This window comes from Lagopus leucura, unplaced genomic scaffold (genome assembly GCF_019238085.1).
Source record: "Lagopus leucura isolate 7727_CA_CO unplaced genomic scaffold, USGS_WTPT01 Super-Scaffold_100044, whole genome shotgun sequence".
Classification (NCBI taxonomy): domain Eukaryota; kingdom Metazoa; phylum Chordata; class Aves; order Galliformes; family Phasianidae; genus Lagopus; species Lagopus leucura.
Genome location: NW_024962291.1, coordinates 256284 through 272605, shown reverse-complemented (window position 1 = coordinate 272605; position 16322 = coordinate 256284). Strand labels below are relative to the sequence as shown.

Here is a 16322-nt window from a genome sequence, read left to right as displayed (position 1 = left end):
AGTCAAATACAGATAACTGAGTTGCACGTGCAGCTGGTTACTGCTTGCGAGACTTCTGGTAAAATGCAACCAGCTCCCATAACCATGGCTGGATAGTGCCTTGATCTTTGTTCTTTTTGAACTTGTATTATATTCAGAATAAAATCTTCAACAATCCGTTCAATTAAATACATAGATCTTATTCTGCAGCTAGGAGGCTCTGTTTTTCAATTTACAGTGATTAGGCATAGGGCATAATGCTGAACAGGATGACAGATGGTTCTGAGAAATCCTGAATAAATATTGGAATAAATTTTGTCTCAGCATCGCTATTCCAAAATACAGCTGCTGTTTTCACTAAATTACTGCTAATTCACAGTCACATATAAAATAGTCATGGTTCTTAGAATGTCAGGTTATAATTGCTGATGTTCAAATAGCATAAGGCAAAGTGCTCCAATGTTAAACCCACTGACTTCTTTTTGGTACAGATTCAGGTACCAACTAATACAAAAACAAAACAAAACAAAACAAAACAAAACCAACACTGTATTTGCTTTTTCTTTTTATTCTTTTTCTCTTTTTCTTTCTTTTTTTTTTTTTTGTTGTTGTTGACATTTATCTCAAGACAAGAGGAGCTTAATGGAGGCTATGCATTCTGTTTCATACGAACTCTGTGTCAAAGAGCGCTAGCAGTGACCTGACTTTCTCCTGTTGCAGCTACAAACAGTTTAGGACATATACAGTGATAGGATACTGCAACATAGAAAATTCTAATAAATCTAAAAGCAAATTGGAAAAAAAATTATCTTGAGCACAGCCAAACACTGGAGCAGGGTTCCATAAAGGCTGGGGACTTTCCACCTTTGGCAACACTCAGAACTCAGGTAAGGCTCTGAGGTTAGAGCTCAGAGGATGTGCTACCTACAGAAGCTGATCTAGACAACTTCTTCAGTTTGTTTCCAATTTAATTACTGTATCAACCTATGAAAATCAAAAGAAATTCAATGGTTTAGGAAGTATTAAGTTAATTAAACCTGATCTGTTACAGATTATGACTTAAGGTTGGCAGCCTTCTTCATTTCTACCATTTTCCAAAATGCTCTGAGGCAAAACGAAAAAAGACGACAGCAAAATGTTGCTGATAAACTATTTTCCTTCAGGAAAGCAGACTAAAGAAAGTACAGATAAAACGAGGCAAGGACAGAGAATATGAAAAGGGGAAGTGGTTCTACAGCAGTGCAAAAGAATGACAAAAGAAGAGTAAAGGAGATTAAGAAGGCAAGTAAGGGAAGCTGGCAAGTAAAGATGCTGCATGTGCTGGGATCAATCACAACAGTAACAAATGCAGATCATGTCGTAGAAGAAATAGGCTGGAAACACTTGTAGGAAATGTGCTGTGCACAGGTCTTGTTCACACAGATAGGCATACAGGCAGACTGCAGAGGCTGTCTATTTGAAATGCTTCACTGCTGAAGTATTAAGTAGGCCTGCATTATACATGACACCTTCCCTCAATCTGTTCTCTACAGAAGCCTCCACTTAAATCCCCTAATACTAGGTTTTTAAAGAGTCCTTTTCTACCATATAGCTATTAAGTCTTTCCTAATAGCCACCCTCGGCAGATTTTTTTCTTGCAGATTAATTCAGTCCTACTTATTCCCATTAGACAGGGATAATAATCAATTTTCTTATTGTTTAGAGGAATATCATTTGTGGCTGCAATTATCTGACATTAATTTAGGCCCCTAAAGGTGAGCTACATGTCAAGCATTTTATTGCAATTGATGGATAGTTAGCCAAATGGGTCACTGCAACCACAAATAGATGGTTATATTAGCTTAAGTGGTGTCACTCTTGACAGTATTGATTTCCTCTCCACCTATCGTAGGAGCTTGATATCTAACTCATATATAAGTAAGTTCCTCAAGCTGAGAAGCTGAATCCTATTCTGTATGTCCTATACTTCTTTATTCTCTAGAGTTTTCTTGGGGAACGTGATTATCTCAGACTCTCAAATGCATTTTTTCCTGTAATAAGAAAACTTGGGTGGGAGGCAGTGCTAAGCAAATTAAGTTAGTGTGATGGAAAATTCAGTCCGATCTGGACCATAATTTTCTACAGTCTTGCTAGGGCTGTTTAAGAGATTTGTTGGGGAATTTGTTCATGTGCCTTTTTCTAATACACCATTTTAACAGACTGTCTGCACCTTAATAGCCTTTGCTTAGTGGTTTTGGTTTGCCTCAAACTTTCAGTCTTCTGTTAATGTCTCCCAAGCAAATAAACCCTGCATACCTCACGCTGGCTGAGCAGTGATCTAAATTAAGAGCACGGGCTCCCTCTGTAGCCGCTGCAAAGAATAAGCATTATTTGTGCCCACAAAAGACAAAAAGCCATGTACTCAAACAGAAAGTAAGCAGCTTTTTTTTTTTTTTCCCCCCCTTATTGAATTCATAAACATTCATTTTCAGTGATAGGAAACCATTGCATGGGTATCTTATTTAATCTATCCTGTGCTATCATTGGCATTTTTATTCTGCAAAGCCATGGAAAATGGCACATGCAGCACAGAGATACTGACATTTCTCCCCCTTGCTCCACATTCAATCTTCAGATTTAAAAAAAAGCCCAATATGTCCAACTATATGTCAAAAGTTTTGATGGAAGCTAGGATCTTGGAAGCTATTAAGCATTTGTGTTCCCACTGAGAATCAGAAATGTTATGAGTGCTCAGCACACATCAGGATCTCAGCATATATCCTAACAAACATAACAGAAGTTTTGCCTCCTCCTGAGTCAGAAATGAGAACAAAGATCATTTTAAAGCAAATTTCAGCTTTGCCTGATCTCTTCTGAACCACGTATCTCAACAGACCGTAAGATTTGTTACTTCTATCAGAGCTGAAATGCTACATTTGAAAGTGGGCTCGCTGAGAATTGTTTTAAGCCTGAAATGAAATGATTTTGGCTTGGGAAACTTCGGGGTTGGTTTGGTGTTTTGAAGGTTTTCAGGTATGACGGGGAAAAGACTTAGAGGAAAGAAATCAGAGCATTATTGTTTCCCTATTTCTTTTTCCACTGAGAAGATGTGGGAGCACTCCCTGTTCAGCTAACATTTCCCTGTGTTAGACCAAATGTGCCAAATCCTTTCCACTTCTGGAAAATTTTCTTTGTAAATTTTAAGGGATTTCAAAGCCACTGCAGAAATTCTGACAGTTATGATGCTGTTGTCAGATAAGGAACTAATGTTACTTGCAACGTATGCAAGATTTTATTTTTTACAAACGGAGAGGGAGTGTATCTGAAACCATTCCCTTCCTTGAGGGGCCCTATAAATGACAGTGGTGGAGCAGAGGCTCTACTACATACAGCCACTTTGCCCAGCTAGCAGTAATCTGGGGATGCAGGAGACTAGAAAATACAGTAGGATGTGCAACAGGTATTGATCCACTACTGAGAGAACCAGAAACCCTGACAAATGGTATTTTCTTAGAATTTCTATTTCAGAATCTCAGGGCTTTTCACAGGTTATTAGATAAACTCTCATTGAGATAGCTTCTATTTCAGTCTGCCATCTTTAGGAAATTAAGCTTATGTAGTTGCATTGACTGGCAACCTGTCCTTGAATGGTTTGAAGCTGTTGGCAAGTCCTAAAATCTGACAAATATTTGATTCTCTTTTAAGTTTAAGAATCATCAATCAAGATTTTACACAGTATTATTGAGTGTATAGCAATATGTAATATTGCAATAATGTAATAATGTAAAATAATATGCAATATATATTTTTTGAGAATATTCCTCCAAACCTTTTATTCTATTGCTTGCTTCTTAAATACACAAGTGGCCTAAAATCAATGTGCATCCTGAAGTAAAAAACATTTTAAAAGATACAATATGTGATAATTTTGTTGTATTGATATATGTAGTGTGAATAATAGCACTATTAACACACTGATTGACGTAAGAACAGGAAATTATTAGTTGATATCAGTGTAATTCAGAAGAGAAAATGGCCCTTCATACAGAAGATATCTATAATATTTAGTTCTATTTGACACTGAGCTGCAGGTGGTAAAATGGGTAAAAGATACTCTCAGTGAAAATTGCCTACATTTTTCAGGAATTACAAATTGGAAAAGTGGGAGAAAAACAATAGTAAAAGCTCTGGAAGGATGAAGAAAATGACCTTTCACTTATTACTACCTTTTTCCTAAGGGAAAAAAAAAAGCCACAAAGAAACCCCCCACCATATTTTCAGTTGCATATTCATTAAAGCAGCAGCAAATTCTACACATATAAAGGAGCAAAATAATCCAGAGGTTTCTCAAAGACTTAAAGAGTAATCTACCTTGAAAATGATACAGATGTGTGATCTACATGACTTTCAGGTAAATGCAATGTCATCAGCTTCTGCCTTGTTAGGTTAATAACAAGCAGCTAAGGTATCAAAGAGTGGGGTAATACTGCTGCTCTGTGACACGGCCTTTATTTACCAGCAAACTATCATTACATTTTTAGATCACTGAAGCTGTTCACAGTCTTGTTGGCATCTGGAATTCTTCGTTGCTCCTAGATACCCAAAGCTGTCAGTGTCTATACTCGACTGGAAAGAAATGTCTTTCCCACTCAGAATTAGATTTAGTCCTATGAAGCCTTGCACTTGTGACCTCCATACTCAGCTATGGTACACTTCTGTATTCAGAGTTAAAACACCAATCTTAAAAATCTACAATAGTTTCCAATGCAGAAAAATCCAAAAACTCAAGTTGTTGGTGGCACTGCAAGTCAGTGGCCCACTAGTACATACTGAAATAGACTCAGACAGACATCTCCACAGCTCTTAAAAGAATCAATTCTTGTTAGTTGGATGATGGCCTCCCCCTAATAAAGCATTTTCTTTCTGTAACATCAAAGTTTTGCTGGAATTACACCACCATATGGGAAACAATTTTGTCTTGTAACTGATCTCTCAAGTCTAGAATTCATTTTCATTGCTTACATAAAATTAGAGATTTTGCATACATACCTGAAGATGATCTTTAACAGTGTGGTCACACTTGATACCACCTGGGAAGAAAAACTCATTTTTCATGAAACTGAGCATCACTCTGTGAATACTTCTAGTGTTTTATTTACTATATCCTCTATCCAGGCTGTACAGCTTCAATAAAGAAACAGCAGAATGATTTCTTCCTTTTTCACTTATTATCTCTCAGCAAGCTCTACAGGGAAGGAAGCTACTGTATCTCCAGCTCCTGCCAAAACATACCTCAAATCCACTCTTTTTTTTTAGTGTTTTTCCAAAACATTATATAAACACTCATTCATAGCTGCTTATGGTTTTTGCCAATGAAAAATAAAATAAATCATATTACCACATAGAATCATAGTATCATAGAATCACCAAGGTTGGAAAAGACCTAAAAGATCATCCAGTCCAACCGTTCACCTATTCCCAATAGCTCCCACTAAACCATGTCCCTCAACACAACATCCAGTCTTTCCTTGAACACATCCATTGCATCTAGAAGAAATTCTTGCTATTCAACACATACTACCTTAGGATTTAACACTTCTTCACAAAATGAAACCAACAAATACATCAGTGGAGGAATCTGCATGCTGAAGAGCCATCTCAATGGGAAAATAAACCATGTAGTTGAGCAGAAGGCCATTTTGGAAGCTAAGCAAGAAAAGGCAGGCTTCAGGCTAGATTCTAATTCTTCTCTCTAAGCAGCGAGGTTTAGAATTCTTAAAGAAGAAAAAAAAAAACAGGGAAAATTGTGGGAATGAGAACATCAATTGTAGCAATGACTGATAAAATTATTTAATTGACACTAACCTAAAGATAGATTGACACAAAATGTATAATGGGCAAATGATGGATTAAACGCTTGAGTAAACAAAGAGGCTTCCTTTTCCATCTGACTCTAGTGAAGATGAAGAGGTCATTTGCCCCTGAAATTTGACAAGATGCAAGAATTGTGATGCAAAGTTGGAATAAAAAACACAGGTTAACACACATTGTTTCAAGTACTTTTCACCGGATCTTGAACAAACAAACAGTCAAAGATAACAGAATTTATACATTTTTATAATACTGCTTGAATGCAAATTCTGACTTGGCTTTAATAATTTCTGTAATTACACTCGAATAACACAAAGAAAACATTTTGTGTCTCAGAGATGCTTCAAGTTTCAAAGATTTCTGAGATGTCAAGAAAGCTAAGAAATTTCATTCAGAAGTACATTTTTGATAAAGAAAAACAACTCTTCACAAAAAAAATACAGTGCTGTTTTCCAGATCTATCTATTCTGAATTAAAAGGCTAATGTGACAGCCGACAGAACACCCTCAACAAATAATACAAAACAACAAAGCAAATTTCTTGCTTCCCATTTATGTACACTAGCATTTAACAACTGTATAAAATAAACTTCATTCAAGCAGTTTTAGATCTGGAATTCAGTGATGATCAGATAATTGCAATGCTGTGGCTTCTGACAAAAGAAGTTGGAAAACAAAGCTACAAGACACAGCTTCTGCCATTAGCCAGTAATATGAACATTACATTACTTTAAGTAAAAAATGCTATTTGCTTCTAAACTAGTAGAAGATAGGATATTGTATTACCTGCTAGCAGCCTTTACTCTATATCCAAGTTCACACACACACTGTAAAAGTTTGCAAAGAATATTAAGCAGCTTCAGAAAAAGGAGCTGGAAGTATAACATTCTGTACAACACCTCTTAGGCTCTTCATACTGAAAGAAGAGTTGAGGGGACTTACACTGAAAAAATATGACTTGGCAGGGTATATTCCCTGACACTGGGAAATGACGTTGGGATCTTTGCCTCGTAATTTGGTTTTGCTCATACATACACTGGCTATAAGCACAAATAAGATAAACAACTGAAATCTCACAGGCTATAATTAAAATGCTGAGGCATGCCTCGTCACTGGGGAGAGCTTCATTATCATCCTTCATGCAAGACCTTAAGGACAAGAAAAAAGTGATATCTCAGATACAAAACATTGCTGTATTGCAGCCTAGGCAATGAACAAACAAACATATTTCTGACCCACTCCAAAACTAGCAAAGAAGTACAAAGCAGCAAGAAAGTACAATGACTGAGAATCTTTAGCTCTATTTGCTGTGATGCTGGGGCAAAGGCATGCGAGTCAAAGGCATTTTAAGGGACCGTGGGATGGGGAGTGTGTAAAGTCTTTTGCCTTCCCAAATGCAATGCCCAAACACTGCAAATCTTGCTGGTGGGCACCACACATAGTTGTTTGTATTTAGTTCTGCTTCCATAGCAGATTCAGTGAAAAGCGAGCTGAATTCAGCTACGTCTGCTTGGTCTCCACTGATAAGCACACTGCAGCGCATGCCAGACTGCCCAGGACAGAGCTCCTCTCACTGCCAGCTAGCCCAGGGCCACCCTAATTATGGCTAATTGCCCGGACAGTTATCTCTCTGCAGCCTGCGTCGTGCTTCCAAAAGCCTCTAATTGAATTGCTATAATTTTTGCCCTTCCTAATGCAGTGGGTTGGTGAGGTAAAATGACCCACGGGAGGCGGAGAGTGGGGGGGCTCCGCAGCCCATAAAGAGCGGAGGGGATGAAGGGAGGGTGTGCAGAGCCGTGTCCGTGCACCGGGGCCATGCAGTGAGTGCCCACGGGGAGCAGCCATCGGGACTGCAGCTGTGGGACATCCCAGCATCCGTGGGACATTCCAGCAGCAGCCGTGGGACAGCCATCTCGCCACCTGCCAGCTCCCTGTGAGACACCGTTGTGCCCCAGCTCAAGGTACTCAGTCCCTTCCCACCTCTCAGCCTTGTCCCACCGCTCCCCAGAGGGAATCGGGGTGTGGGCCCCACGGGATGAAGGCTCATCCTCACCCCTCATCAGTGGCCAGTTTGCTCACCTGCTGTGCGGATCCAAGCTAGAAGTCAGGCAGCGAGCGACTTGAAGCTTACCCTGGTGCGGTTTCTTTTCAGATGCAGAGGTGTGCGGGTTTCCTGTTTCTGTCTTTAATCCTTTGTGCCGCCCTGTCAGAAACATTCGGACTGGTTTTGTCTGTAAGTATTCATCTCCCACGAGGGTCCCTTCCACTGGGCAGCATCCGTGTCAAAGCTGACAAGCGACAGTGAGCTCTTTCATGATATACCCTGTGTTTAGAGATACAGCAGTGAGACAAGACGTAGCACTCATACATTTGGGGCTGTTAATTACTTAAATACCAGGCTTTTGAATAATAGCTCCCAAGTCACAAAGAATAAGAAACAAAGGTCTAGAGCAAAATTCAATGGGTACCCATCCCTGTCTGACTCAGAAAAGGTCAGATACGGACCTTTTACAGAAACTGTCACGTAAACTCAAGCAATCAAAATTTTGCTGTTTGCTAAATGATTGTCAGGAAGCAAACTTAAAATGCAAAGTCAAAATTGTTACCTCCAAACTGTGATTTGCAGTTTCAATTATATGATGGGAAATACTTGCAGTACATGGATTTCAACAACAAAAGCACTAGAGGAGGCAGGAGCTAGCTGTAGTAAATGCTTTGATATTATTATATTATTTATTTTTCATCATATTTCTTGTATTTCAAACCTTCAGAAGACAATTCTGGTAAGCGAGCATCCATTTGGGTGCTGTTTGCCTTCTTGCCTTCAGAGCGTAGCTCAAGCACTAATCTACTTGCATTTTTCTTTCTTTGAGGCAAAAGAAAAAAGGGGCTGGACTTTGAACAGTGCTGGTTACCTACTTGGGCCACGTAAGTCAAGCGCTCTTTCTCGTACTATTTCAAAACTCAGAAGTTTCTTCTTGTAAAACTTTTTGTTTGTTGTGTGCTACTCACTTCTCTGACAACTACACTGAGCCTGCAAAGACTGAATGCTTGTTTAGATATTTATTACGTGCCTATTACAGAGCTGAGTTGCCTTAGGCAACAATTGTTTTCAGAAGAAGAGTCATGCTGTGAGACTTTATACACAGATGCACATCTAAGGCACTCTTTGTGCTACTGATCTGTAATTTCCATATGGCAAATACTTCATTTTACCTTTTTCCCCTTTTTCCTGGAAGTGTTACAAGACATCATAGCATCCCAGATGTCAGAGGAAGAGCGACAGAATGTGAAATTCTGGCATTACTCAACTTATTTCAGATTTCAGTTAAAATCTGTTTGAAAATGGCTTTAATACACTACTATTTAAAAAAAAAAATAATCCAAACAAATTAAAACAATTACAAAGTGCAAAGTCATGGCTGTAACCGTAACACTTCATTGTGTGACACCAGGTACATACTATTCAAAATACAGCCACACATACTGGTTCACAATGATGAAAGATCATTGGATTATAAGAAAATAGATGCTGTGTGTGCATTTGTAAGAAAATGCATGTACATTATAAGCAAAATGGAAATACAGCGCTAAGCTCTCTCAAATATCTGTCTTTCATCATTATTTCTGGTTAATGTAATTACACTTTTTACCAATGTTTGTATATTCTCAGTCTCAGTGACACATGACCGATGCTGCAGCACCTACTGTAACTCTCCATATACAGACCACATAAAAGGATACACAAAACTGATTAACGCATCTTAAGTGTGTTAATTGGCATTGTAAATTTATGCTCCACAGCAGATCTAACCCAATTGACAAATATGGAATTGTGCTTTTCAAATGCCATTTATCTAAGACGGGGTAATAGGAATCATCCTTTGTTGCAGGTCGTATTGATCACCTTTTAATGATAAAGGAAATGCCCATTGCAAGGGGGAGAGAAGAGGCACCAGGGGCATGTAAGATAGTTTACATGATTAATCTTCAAAAATCTACCTGCAGCTTGTTCTTTACGTAAACACCTCGGCAACACTTTCTAACGGCAGGAGAAAGGATAGCAAAAACAGCCTTCCAGATTACACCCAAATGTACAAACTTATGTTTTACTTAGACCTTCCATTGAATTCAGTAACAGGTTTGACAAGTATGTACATGTAATGCAGGACAGAGTCTGAAAATGATAAAAATCATAACCACAAATGTGGAAGAAAGGTTATTTTAGTGACATTATTTTTTTTTTTTTGTACATAAGCATCTAACAAAAGTGTTCATTGTGATCTTTTCATTAAAATCCATGAGAGGTAAAGGTTGCTGCCAAGTCAATTAACTCCTCTGATTTCTAATTTATTTGTCAGATGCAGTAGATAACCACAGATCTTTTAATGACAAACATGGTTTCACTGGTAAACGTGAAATACAGCCTGATGAGGATTTAAAAGCAGGTAATTAAATTCTGAAAGTTAGTACTGTTGATTTTTTAAGATGTCTTAATTTATTTACAGTCATTGACCTAAGTTAACTGCTTAGATATAAGGCTCCTCCTGCACTTTTGCAGATATCCCACTAAGTATTGGTGAGCAAGAAAATTTAAATTTTACCCACTCAGACTGTAAGTGTGCTTAAACTCTCTGTTGCCTTGGGAAAAGTGCCATAATTGTATTACTTTAAAAGCAGTATGATTTATTACACTTTAAATACATTGCTTTTTCTTTCTGCATACACAGTTCAGTATATCAGACTTCACCCCAGACAATCAAGAGCTCATTTTTGTCTAAGAAATGAGATCATTCTTTCCAGTAGGGAAATCAACAGAAATAGGCAAATATTTTTTGATTCTGATATTACAGAGCTGAAACCAACTGAATTAAAACTGTACGGCACTGCTTATGTTAGAAGATAGTCAATCGTTTAAAATAAGCTCTCCAAGTTAAGTTTCACAATGTTTCTGTATTTAAGCAATTTGCATTGTTTTTATTAAAGCTAGAGAACTGGCTTTGCCCAAAAACTAAGGCAAGTCAATTAAAGTCAACTCAAATTAATATTTACCTCAGTTTTTGTGTTTCCAAAATGACTGCCAGTTTAGTGCTGGTTTGTAGTTATATTTTAAAACAACAACACCCAAACAAGAAGTATTTCCTCAACATCAGTACAAAGGTAATACTTCGCCAATCAGAAACGATAATAAAGGCAGGCAGCATTTGCAATCTAACAGTGTGGTGCACAAGGCAATGCTGCCATTTGCGAATGAACTGCCAGCTCCTTCACTCAATTATATGATATTTAAGAGTTATGGAACTCTATGGAACTGCTGCTTGCCCAAACTTACAAGAAAACATAACCAAACCTGTCTGGGTGGGACCTAAAAATACATATAACTGCCTCTGTTATTAACCATATTTTAGATGTTTTTCTCTTCAAGACATGCTGCAAGCCCTCCTGATCAACTTGAGCTTATAAACTGTATTAGTCACATAATATTAGACTAAAAAAAAAAAACAGCCCCCAAACCCTACCAAAATCTATGAGAACATTTAAGGAAAAACCTTAAGCTACAAAACAAACAAACAAACAACTGTTTTGTTGCTAGAGTCTGCAAGTAATTGGCTATACAAAAATCAGTCATATATACTCAGTGGAATGTGTGTATTCTCAAGTCCCTAATATATATATATATATGCAATAAATACCAGATGATAAATAAAATATGATGACTAGTATGGTCATATTTATCATCATAAAAATCCATAACAAATGAGATCAGAATAAAATGAAATTAAGAAAAGAATTTCAAATGAAAACACAAGTGTTATTTACGTAAGAGTTAACACGTTTCTGTCCATCCAAAGACTGGAAACTACGACATCTAAACACAAACTTCCACACAGATCCTTAAATGCTGACTCTATATCAGAAACTTTCTTGCTTTACAATTTCCCATCAATATTTTTCTCGTGGGCTGTACAGCTCTCTCTGGTCTGCATGTCACTACAGAAATCACTCATTTCTACGGTCATGGAAGAATTCCCCCAGCATTCACCAGCTGCAAAACCTGCCTTTCAGACTATTTTCTGAGATGAAACATGTCCTCAGTGATAACATCAAGGGACAGTATTTTCACCAGTGTGATAATGGACTGTGAGTCAGATTCTGCTACCCATCTCTTCTATATGTAGAGAACTAAAACACTCTGCAAATTACTACAATTTGTTCTCTAATATGGAACAAGCTTCCACCTCGTTGATAAAAAGCAAGATGTCTCCACTTTTTAGGTTTTTTTTGTTTGCTTGTTTTTTTAATACACACAACAAACATATAACTCATTTTCCCAAGTAAACAACAAGCTTTGAGAACACTTGATTATTGGAGCAGTTTAGGAAGTATCAAAAAGCCAACTTGCACAAGATTAAAGCGAGTAAATAGTACTTGTTATACATATGCAAAAGCACATCCTTCTGAGCTTTTAGATAAGCCCCAGACCCAGCTGTTAGGACTACAAATCACTTCTGTATCACTTAACATCATCTCATTGGGAACAAAGTCAGACCTCATGCAGAACTTTTAACTGTTTTGTAAAGCTGATGAATTTGCTACATTGACCCTTCCATTTCATCTCAAGATAGCAGACACAAAAGAGGGAGTTAAGAACAAAGGATAACTCTCCTCTAAATTGAGGCTCACTGGCCTCAAGAATCATGACTATTAAGCTGTCAAAGCAGTTCCTCTGCAGCAATGGCATACAAAGTGTGCAATTTCCATTTTGAGAACTGCAGCTGCATACCTGAAAGTTGCTTTGCTCTGCCATGAAAAGTGCTGTTCCATTTTAAGGATTTTTTGTTTTCCTAGATTGTCTTTCCAGGATCCTTATGAATTTAGTCACAATGTTGTATGCAATTAATAGATACATTTACGCCATATTAAGTAATGACCAATTTATTTTTTTAGGAAATCTTGGAAGACCACTGGCTGACGAAAACATTGTGCGCACAATAATCGAATTTTTGACTTACTTGCATCTCAAAGGTAAGTGAATGCCTTTTAAATCCAGTTACTTTTAGCAGAAGCACAGAAGATCTGTTTCTGTTGGCCTTTCTCCTGTGACATTCAGGACTAGTCTTGCATGTACAAGTCTGCAGTAGATTTGCCTGTATTTCTGGGAGCAAGAGCGGGAGGAAGGGAGAGGAAGTCAGTTCTCCTTTAACATATCTAGGAATACAACTGACTTCATGAGTACAAGCAGTCCTGTCAAAATGCAGGCGAATGGATACCCAGCACAAGAGGTTTCTAGTACTACTTGATTACTACCAGCACTGTGAAAATAGTAAGTTACTGTTAAAATGTTACGGAGCCAGCTCACAGCTAGTTGAAAACAAAGTAAATACGGTCTGATAATACACGAGTTATTAAAACCATTTAGTAACAAATTAAATAAAGGCTCAGTTTACCTCCAAGAGCAGTTGGCTGAAATTCAGATAGACTTGCTAGCAATGAAGAAACGCATCTCCCTTTCTCCTTGCATTCTCCACAAAAGCCACATCATAAAGTTGCAAAAACACTAAACTGCACATTAGCAAACAGCTCAAAATGCTGCTGGCAAAAGTATGGGAAGTCACAGAGCTCTGGCAAGGTTTGTAAAACTGAGCTCACAGCTGATCTTGTCAGAACAGCAGTTTCATTATATCATTAGGTAAAGTAGAATTTTGTCTGCTTCCAATTTCGTTCATTTTAATCACAATTCTTGGTTTCTTCATAGATTTCTCAAAAAAAAAAACCAAAACTTTCACACAAAAAAAGACAACTACATATTTTAAAATGTCTTCTGCCATCCTAAAACCATCTATGAAATATTTTAAACGTTAACGTATATTTGCAAAGAACATAATGAGGAGGAAAATGATATTTTCTTTGCAAGTGATTGCAGAATTCTCTGTTTCAGGAAGCAGGCCATCTATAACTTCTATACTCTTCTCTTTGAATATAACAAATTATAAGCAATTTTGTCATGTGCATATGGTGTGGAATAGTAAGAATATGATGTGGAATAGTAAAAAACAAGGTGTTATATATCACTTTCATTATAAAAAAAGACATTCAATAGACCTATGAAATTTCTGTATGCCTAGGAAATAAAATTCTAGACACTCTGGCATAATTTTCTAAATGATTTGCATTCACCAAAGCAAAATAATTTTCACTACTAAAATCAACAACCCAATGCTTACTTAATCAAATCTGCCTTTGTTACAAAAACTCTTTACAGCTAGTGCTAAAGGCCTGAGAGAATTCAAATATATACATATGTTTAAAGAACATTATTAGCATGTATATTCACTGTGGATAAATAAAGAGCTTGTTTAGCACTGAAAAGGAGCCCTAGACATTTAGACATACCTTGCTGTCTGAGCCTAGGGAAGCAAAAACAGTAACTGGATAGAAAAGAAAAGAACGCAAAACATGCAGAGTGTGAGAGTCCACTGTAGTGAATAGGCTAAGACCTACTGAGCTGTTGGGCAAGAAAATGAAATGCATCTCATAGAAATACAAATTATTTCTTCCCTAGGATGAATGAGGAAAAAAAAGTATAGAATAACTGTAACTATCAATTCCCTATTTAGCATAGTAATACCAAACACCTTCTTTTATTCAGAAAAGATGGTATTGTTATCTGTCCTTGGAATACAGGAAAATGGTATCTCCAGAACATATAAAAATGGCTTTTCTTTGAGATAGTTCTTGTATTCCCAGGTTATAAAAGACAGAATATTGTCACACTGTCCCCTAACCTAATACCTAGCAGGTATTGCCAAAACCCAGTACAAACTTTTACACCAAATCAGATCTGTGAATTTTGGAGGTGAAAAACATACTTTGATACTACACCTCTGTGGTGGAGATGCTTTAACCTTTTCCCTCAAATGTCACCTTACCACATTAAATATATTCAAGTAGGTATGTTCCTTTGAAGGTGGTGTGTGAACCCACTCACGGAATTCAGCATCAGGGAATGGTGATACTCAGATTACATACAAATTTCTACCTATCTACAAGATGAAGTGATTGTTTCAGGTATTATCTCTATAAGAAATGCCTTAGAGATCACAAAAAGCGGCTTCAGCCATTTTTCTTGAAAATTACTCCCTCCAGTTTTAAAGTCTTGCCCATGTAAATCTGGAAGTAGAACAGCATGTGGCTGTCACTTGATATTAAAACCTTTGAAGCTTGATATCAGTAGTGTCACTCTGTCACTGTAATTTTTTTTTTTTTTAAGTAACATTACAATATATAACAGGCTGTTAACATTTAAAAGAAATAAAAAGTTCAGAAAGTAACCTATCAAAAGTGCAAAGATTTGCCACTTACAGTTAACAGAAAATATTTTAAAAAATGTGTATTACTGCAACTGGATCTTATGATTTACTTGACAATATTATTATGCATACTTACACATCTGCTAATTCATTGTTTTCCTTCTTCGAAGAGGTGGGAGCACTTGACAATTTATCTTCACCAGAGGAAACAAACCAGTCTTGAAGAAGAAAATATTTTTATTCTGTTGTAGTGCAAATCTGATTCAATTCTAAACAAAAGATCCAGAAGAACAGAAGATGAGACGTATTGTTTTCATTAATCTGAGAAATGGTAAATGATGTTCTGCCTCTTTGGTTTTGTTTTTCTCTCCTGTAATGTTATGGTGTAAAATTTTGGCTTGGTAGGTAAATGATAAAATAAAAATAAACAGCAACGTCTTTGTTCTGTTTCCCTTTAACAAGCACACGATAATTCACATACAAAACCCAGGCTAAACAAAAAGATTATGCTGCATCTCTACTCATAAAATAGAACATAAATGCTACATATGGAACATCTTAGCTTACTGAGACACAGGAAAAGTTCAGTTTCAGACTGTTACCATCATACAATCTTTTTAGGTCACATCTTCTTGTACTTCTATACTTCATGGAAATCTTTCTTCCTGTTCATCTGCTTACAGACACGAAATGAGCACATGTTCCTTTTGTATTTCAAATTATTCACCTGTAATAAACCAGTCCAGAGGCTGAAGCTTACTTTTACACAATACAAATGTATCTTGGTTTACACAAACTATGTGTTTAGTTTTCCTATTCCTATGCCATCACAAATACTGGGTCTGTACACTTTAATGAAGAGGTTCTACTGGCTACTCCAGAATTAAAATTACATGTTATGAAGTGCCGTAATTTGAGTCTAGCAAAGCACTTGAAGACATTTAATTCCTCCAAAGAGTTCTGATGTATCAGGACCACGATGCGAGGCCCATAAAGTGTAAATGGCACAGCAGAATTGAGGAGAACTTTTAGAGTACAAAGAGTCTTATAAAGGTTCTTCACGTTTGACTTTGACATTCTACTTAGCACAGTGAAATATCATCCTTTCATAATGCTGTTTTCTGGAGCACACAGACTGACAGAAACGTTGCAGAACATTATTATGTAATCTGTTTTTCACTTT

The 16322-nt window shown here is 37.1% G+C and overlaps 1 protein-coding gene and 1 long non-coding RNA gene across 3 annotated transcripts; one reads left to right on the top strand and one right to left on the bottom strand.

The window, feature by feature from the left end:
- Positions 1-5712: 5712 nt before the first annotated feature.
- LOC122187252 lies at positions 5713-15403 on the bottom strand. The gene is made up of 6 exons (XR_006181267.1): positions 15276-15403; positions 12842-12984; positions 7908-8151; positions 6771-6976; positions 5824-5939; positions 5713-5732 (listed from the first exon to the last, which is right to left on the bottom strand). It is a non-coding gene; the product is annotated as an uncharacterized LOC122187252 (long non-coding RNA).
- Positions 7613-15565, top strand: GAL (galanin and GMAP prepropeptide). 2 transcript variants are annotated; one of them, XM_042884590.1, is made up of 7 exons: positions 7613-7789; positions 7981-8061; positions 8702-8756; positions 9722-9793; positions 10190-10276; positions 12777-12854; positions 15310-15565. In XM_042884590.1, the coding sequence occupies exons 2-7, from the start codon at positions 7981-7983 to the stop codon at positions 15360-15362; spliced, it is 426 nt and encodes a 141-aa protein (XP_042740524.1). In that variant the 5' UTR covers positions 7613-7789; the 3' UTR covers positions 15363-15565. The 2 variants fall into 2 exon arrangements, with proteins under 2 accessions (XP_042740524.1, XP_042740523.1); XM_042884589.1 differs by lacking the exon at positions 9722-9793 and having other exon boundaries at positions 15310-15563.
- Positions 15566-16322: the final 757 nt, after the last annotated feature.

Excerpts from the sequence above, each read along its gene's own strand:
- GAL (XM_042884590.1), top strand. The coding sequence starts at position 7,981 with ATGCAGAGGTGTGCGGGTTTCCTGTTTCTGTCTTTAATCCTTTGTGCC. Across the intron at positions 8,757-9,721 it reads TGGTTACCTACTTGGGCCAC|GTCGTATTGATCACCTTTTA; the intron begins GTAAGTCAAGCG and ends CCTTTGTTGCAG. Across the intron at positions 9,794-10,189 it reads AGAAGAGGCACCAGGGGCAT|ATGCAGTAGATAACCACAGA; the intron begins GTAAGATAGTTT and ends TTTATTTGTCAG.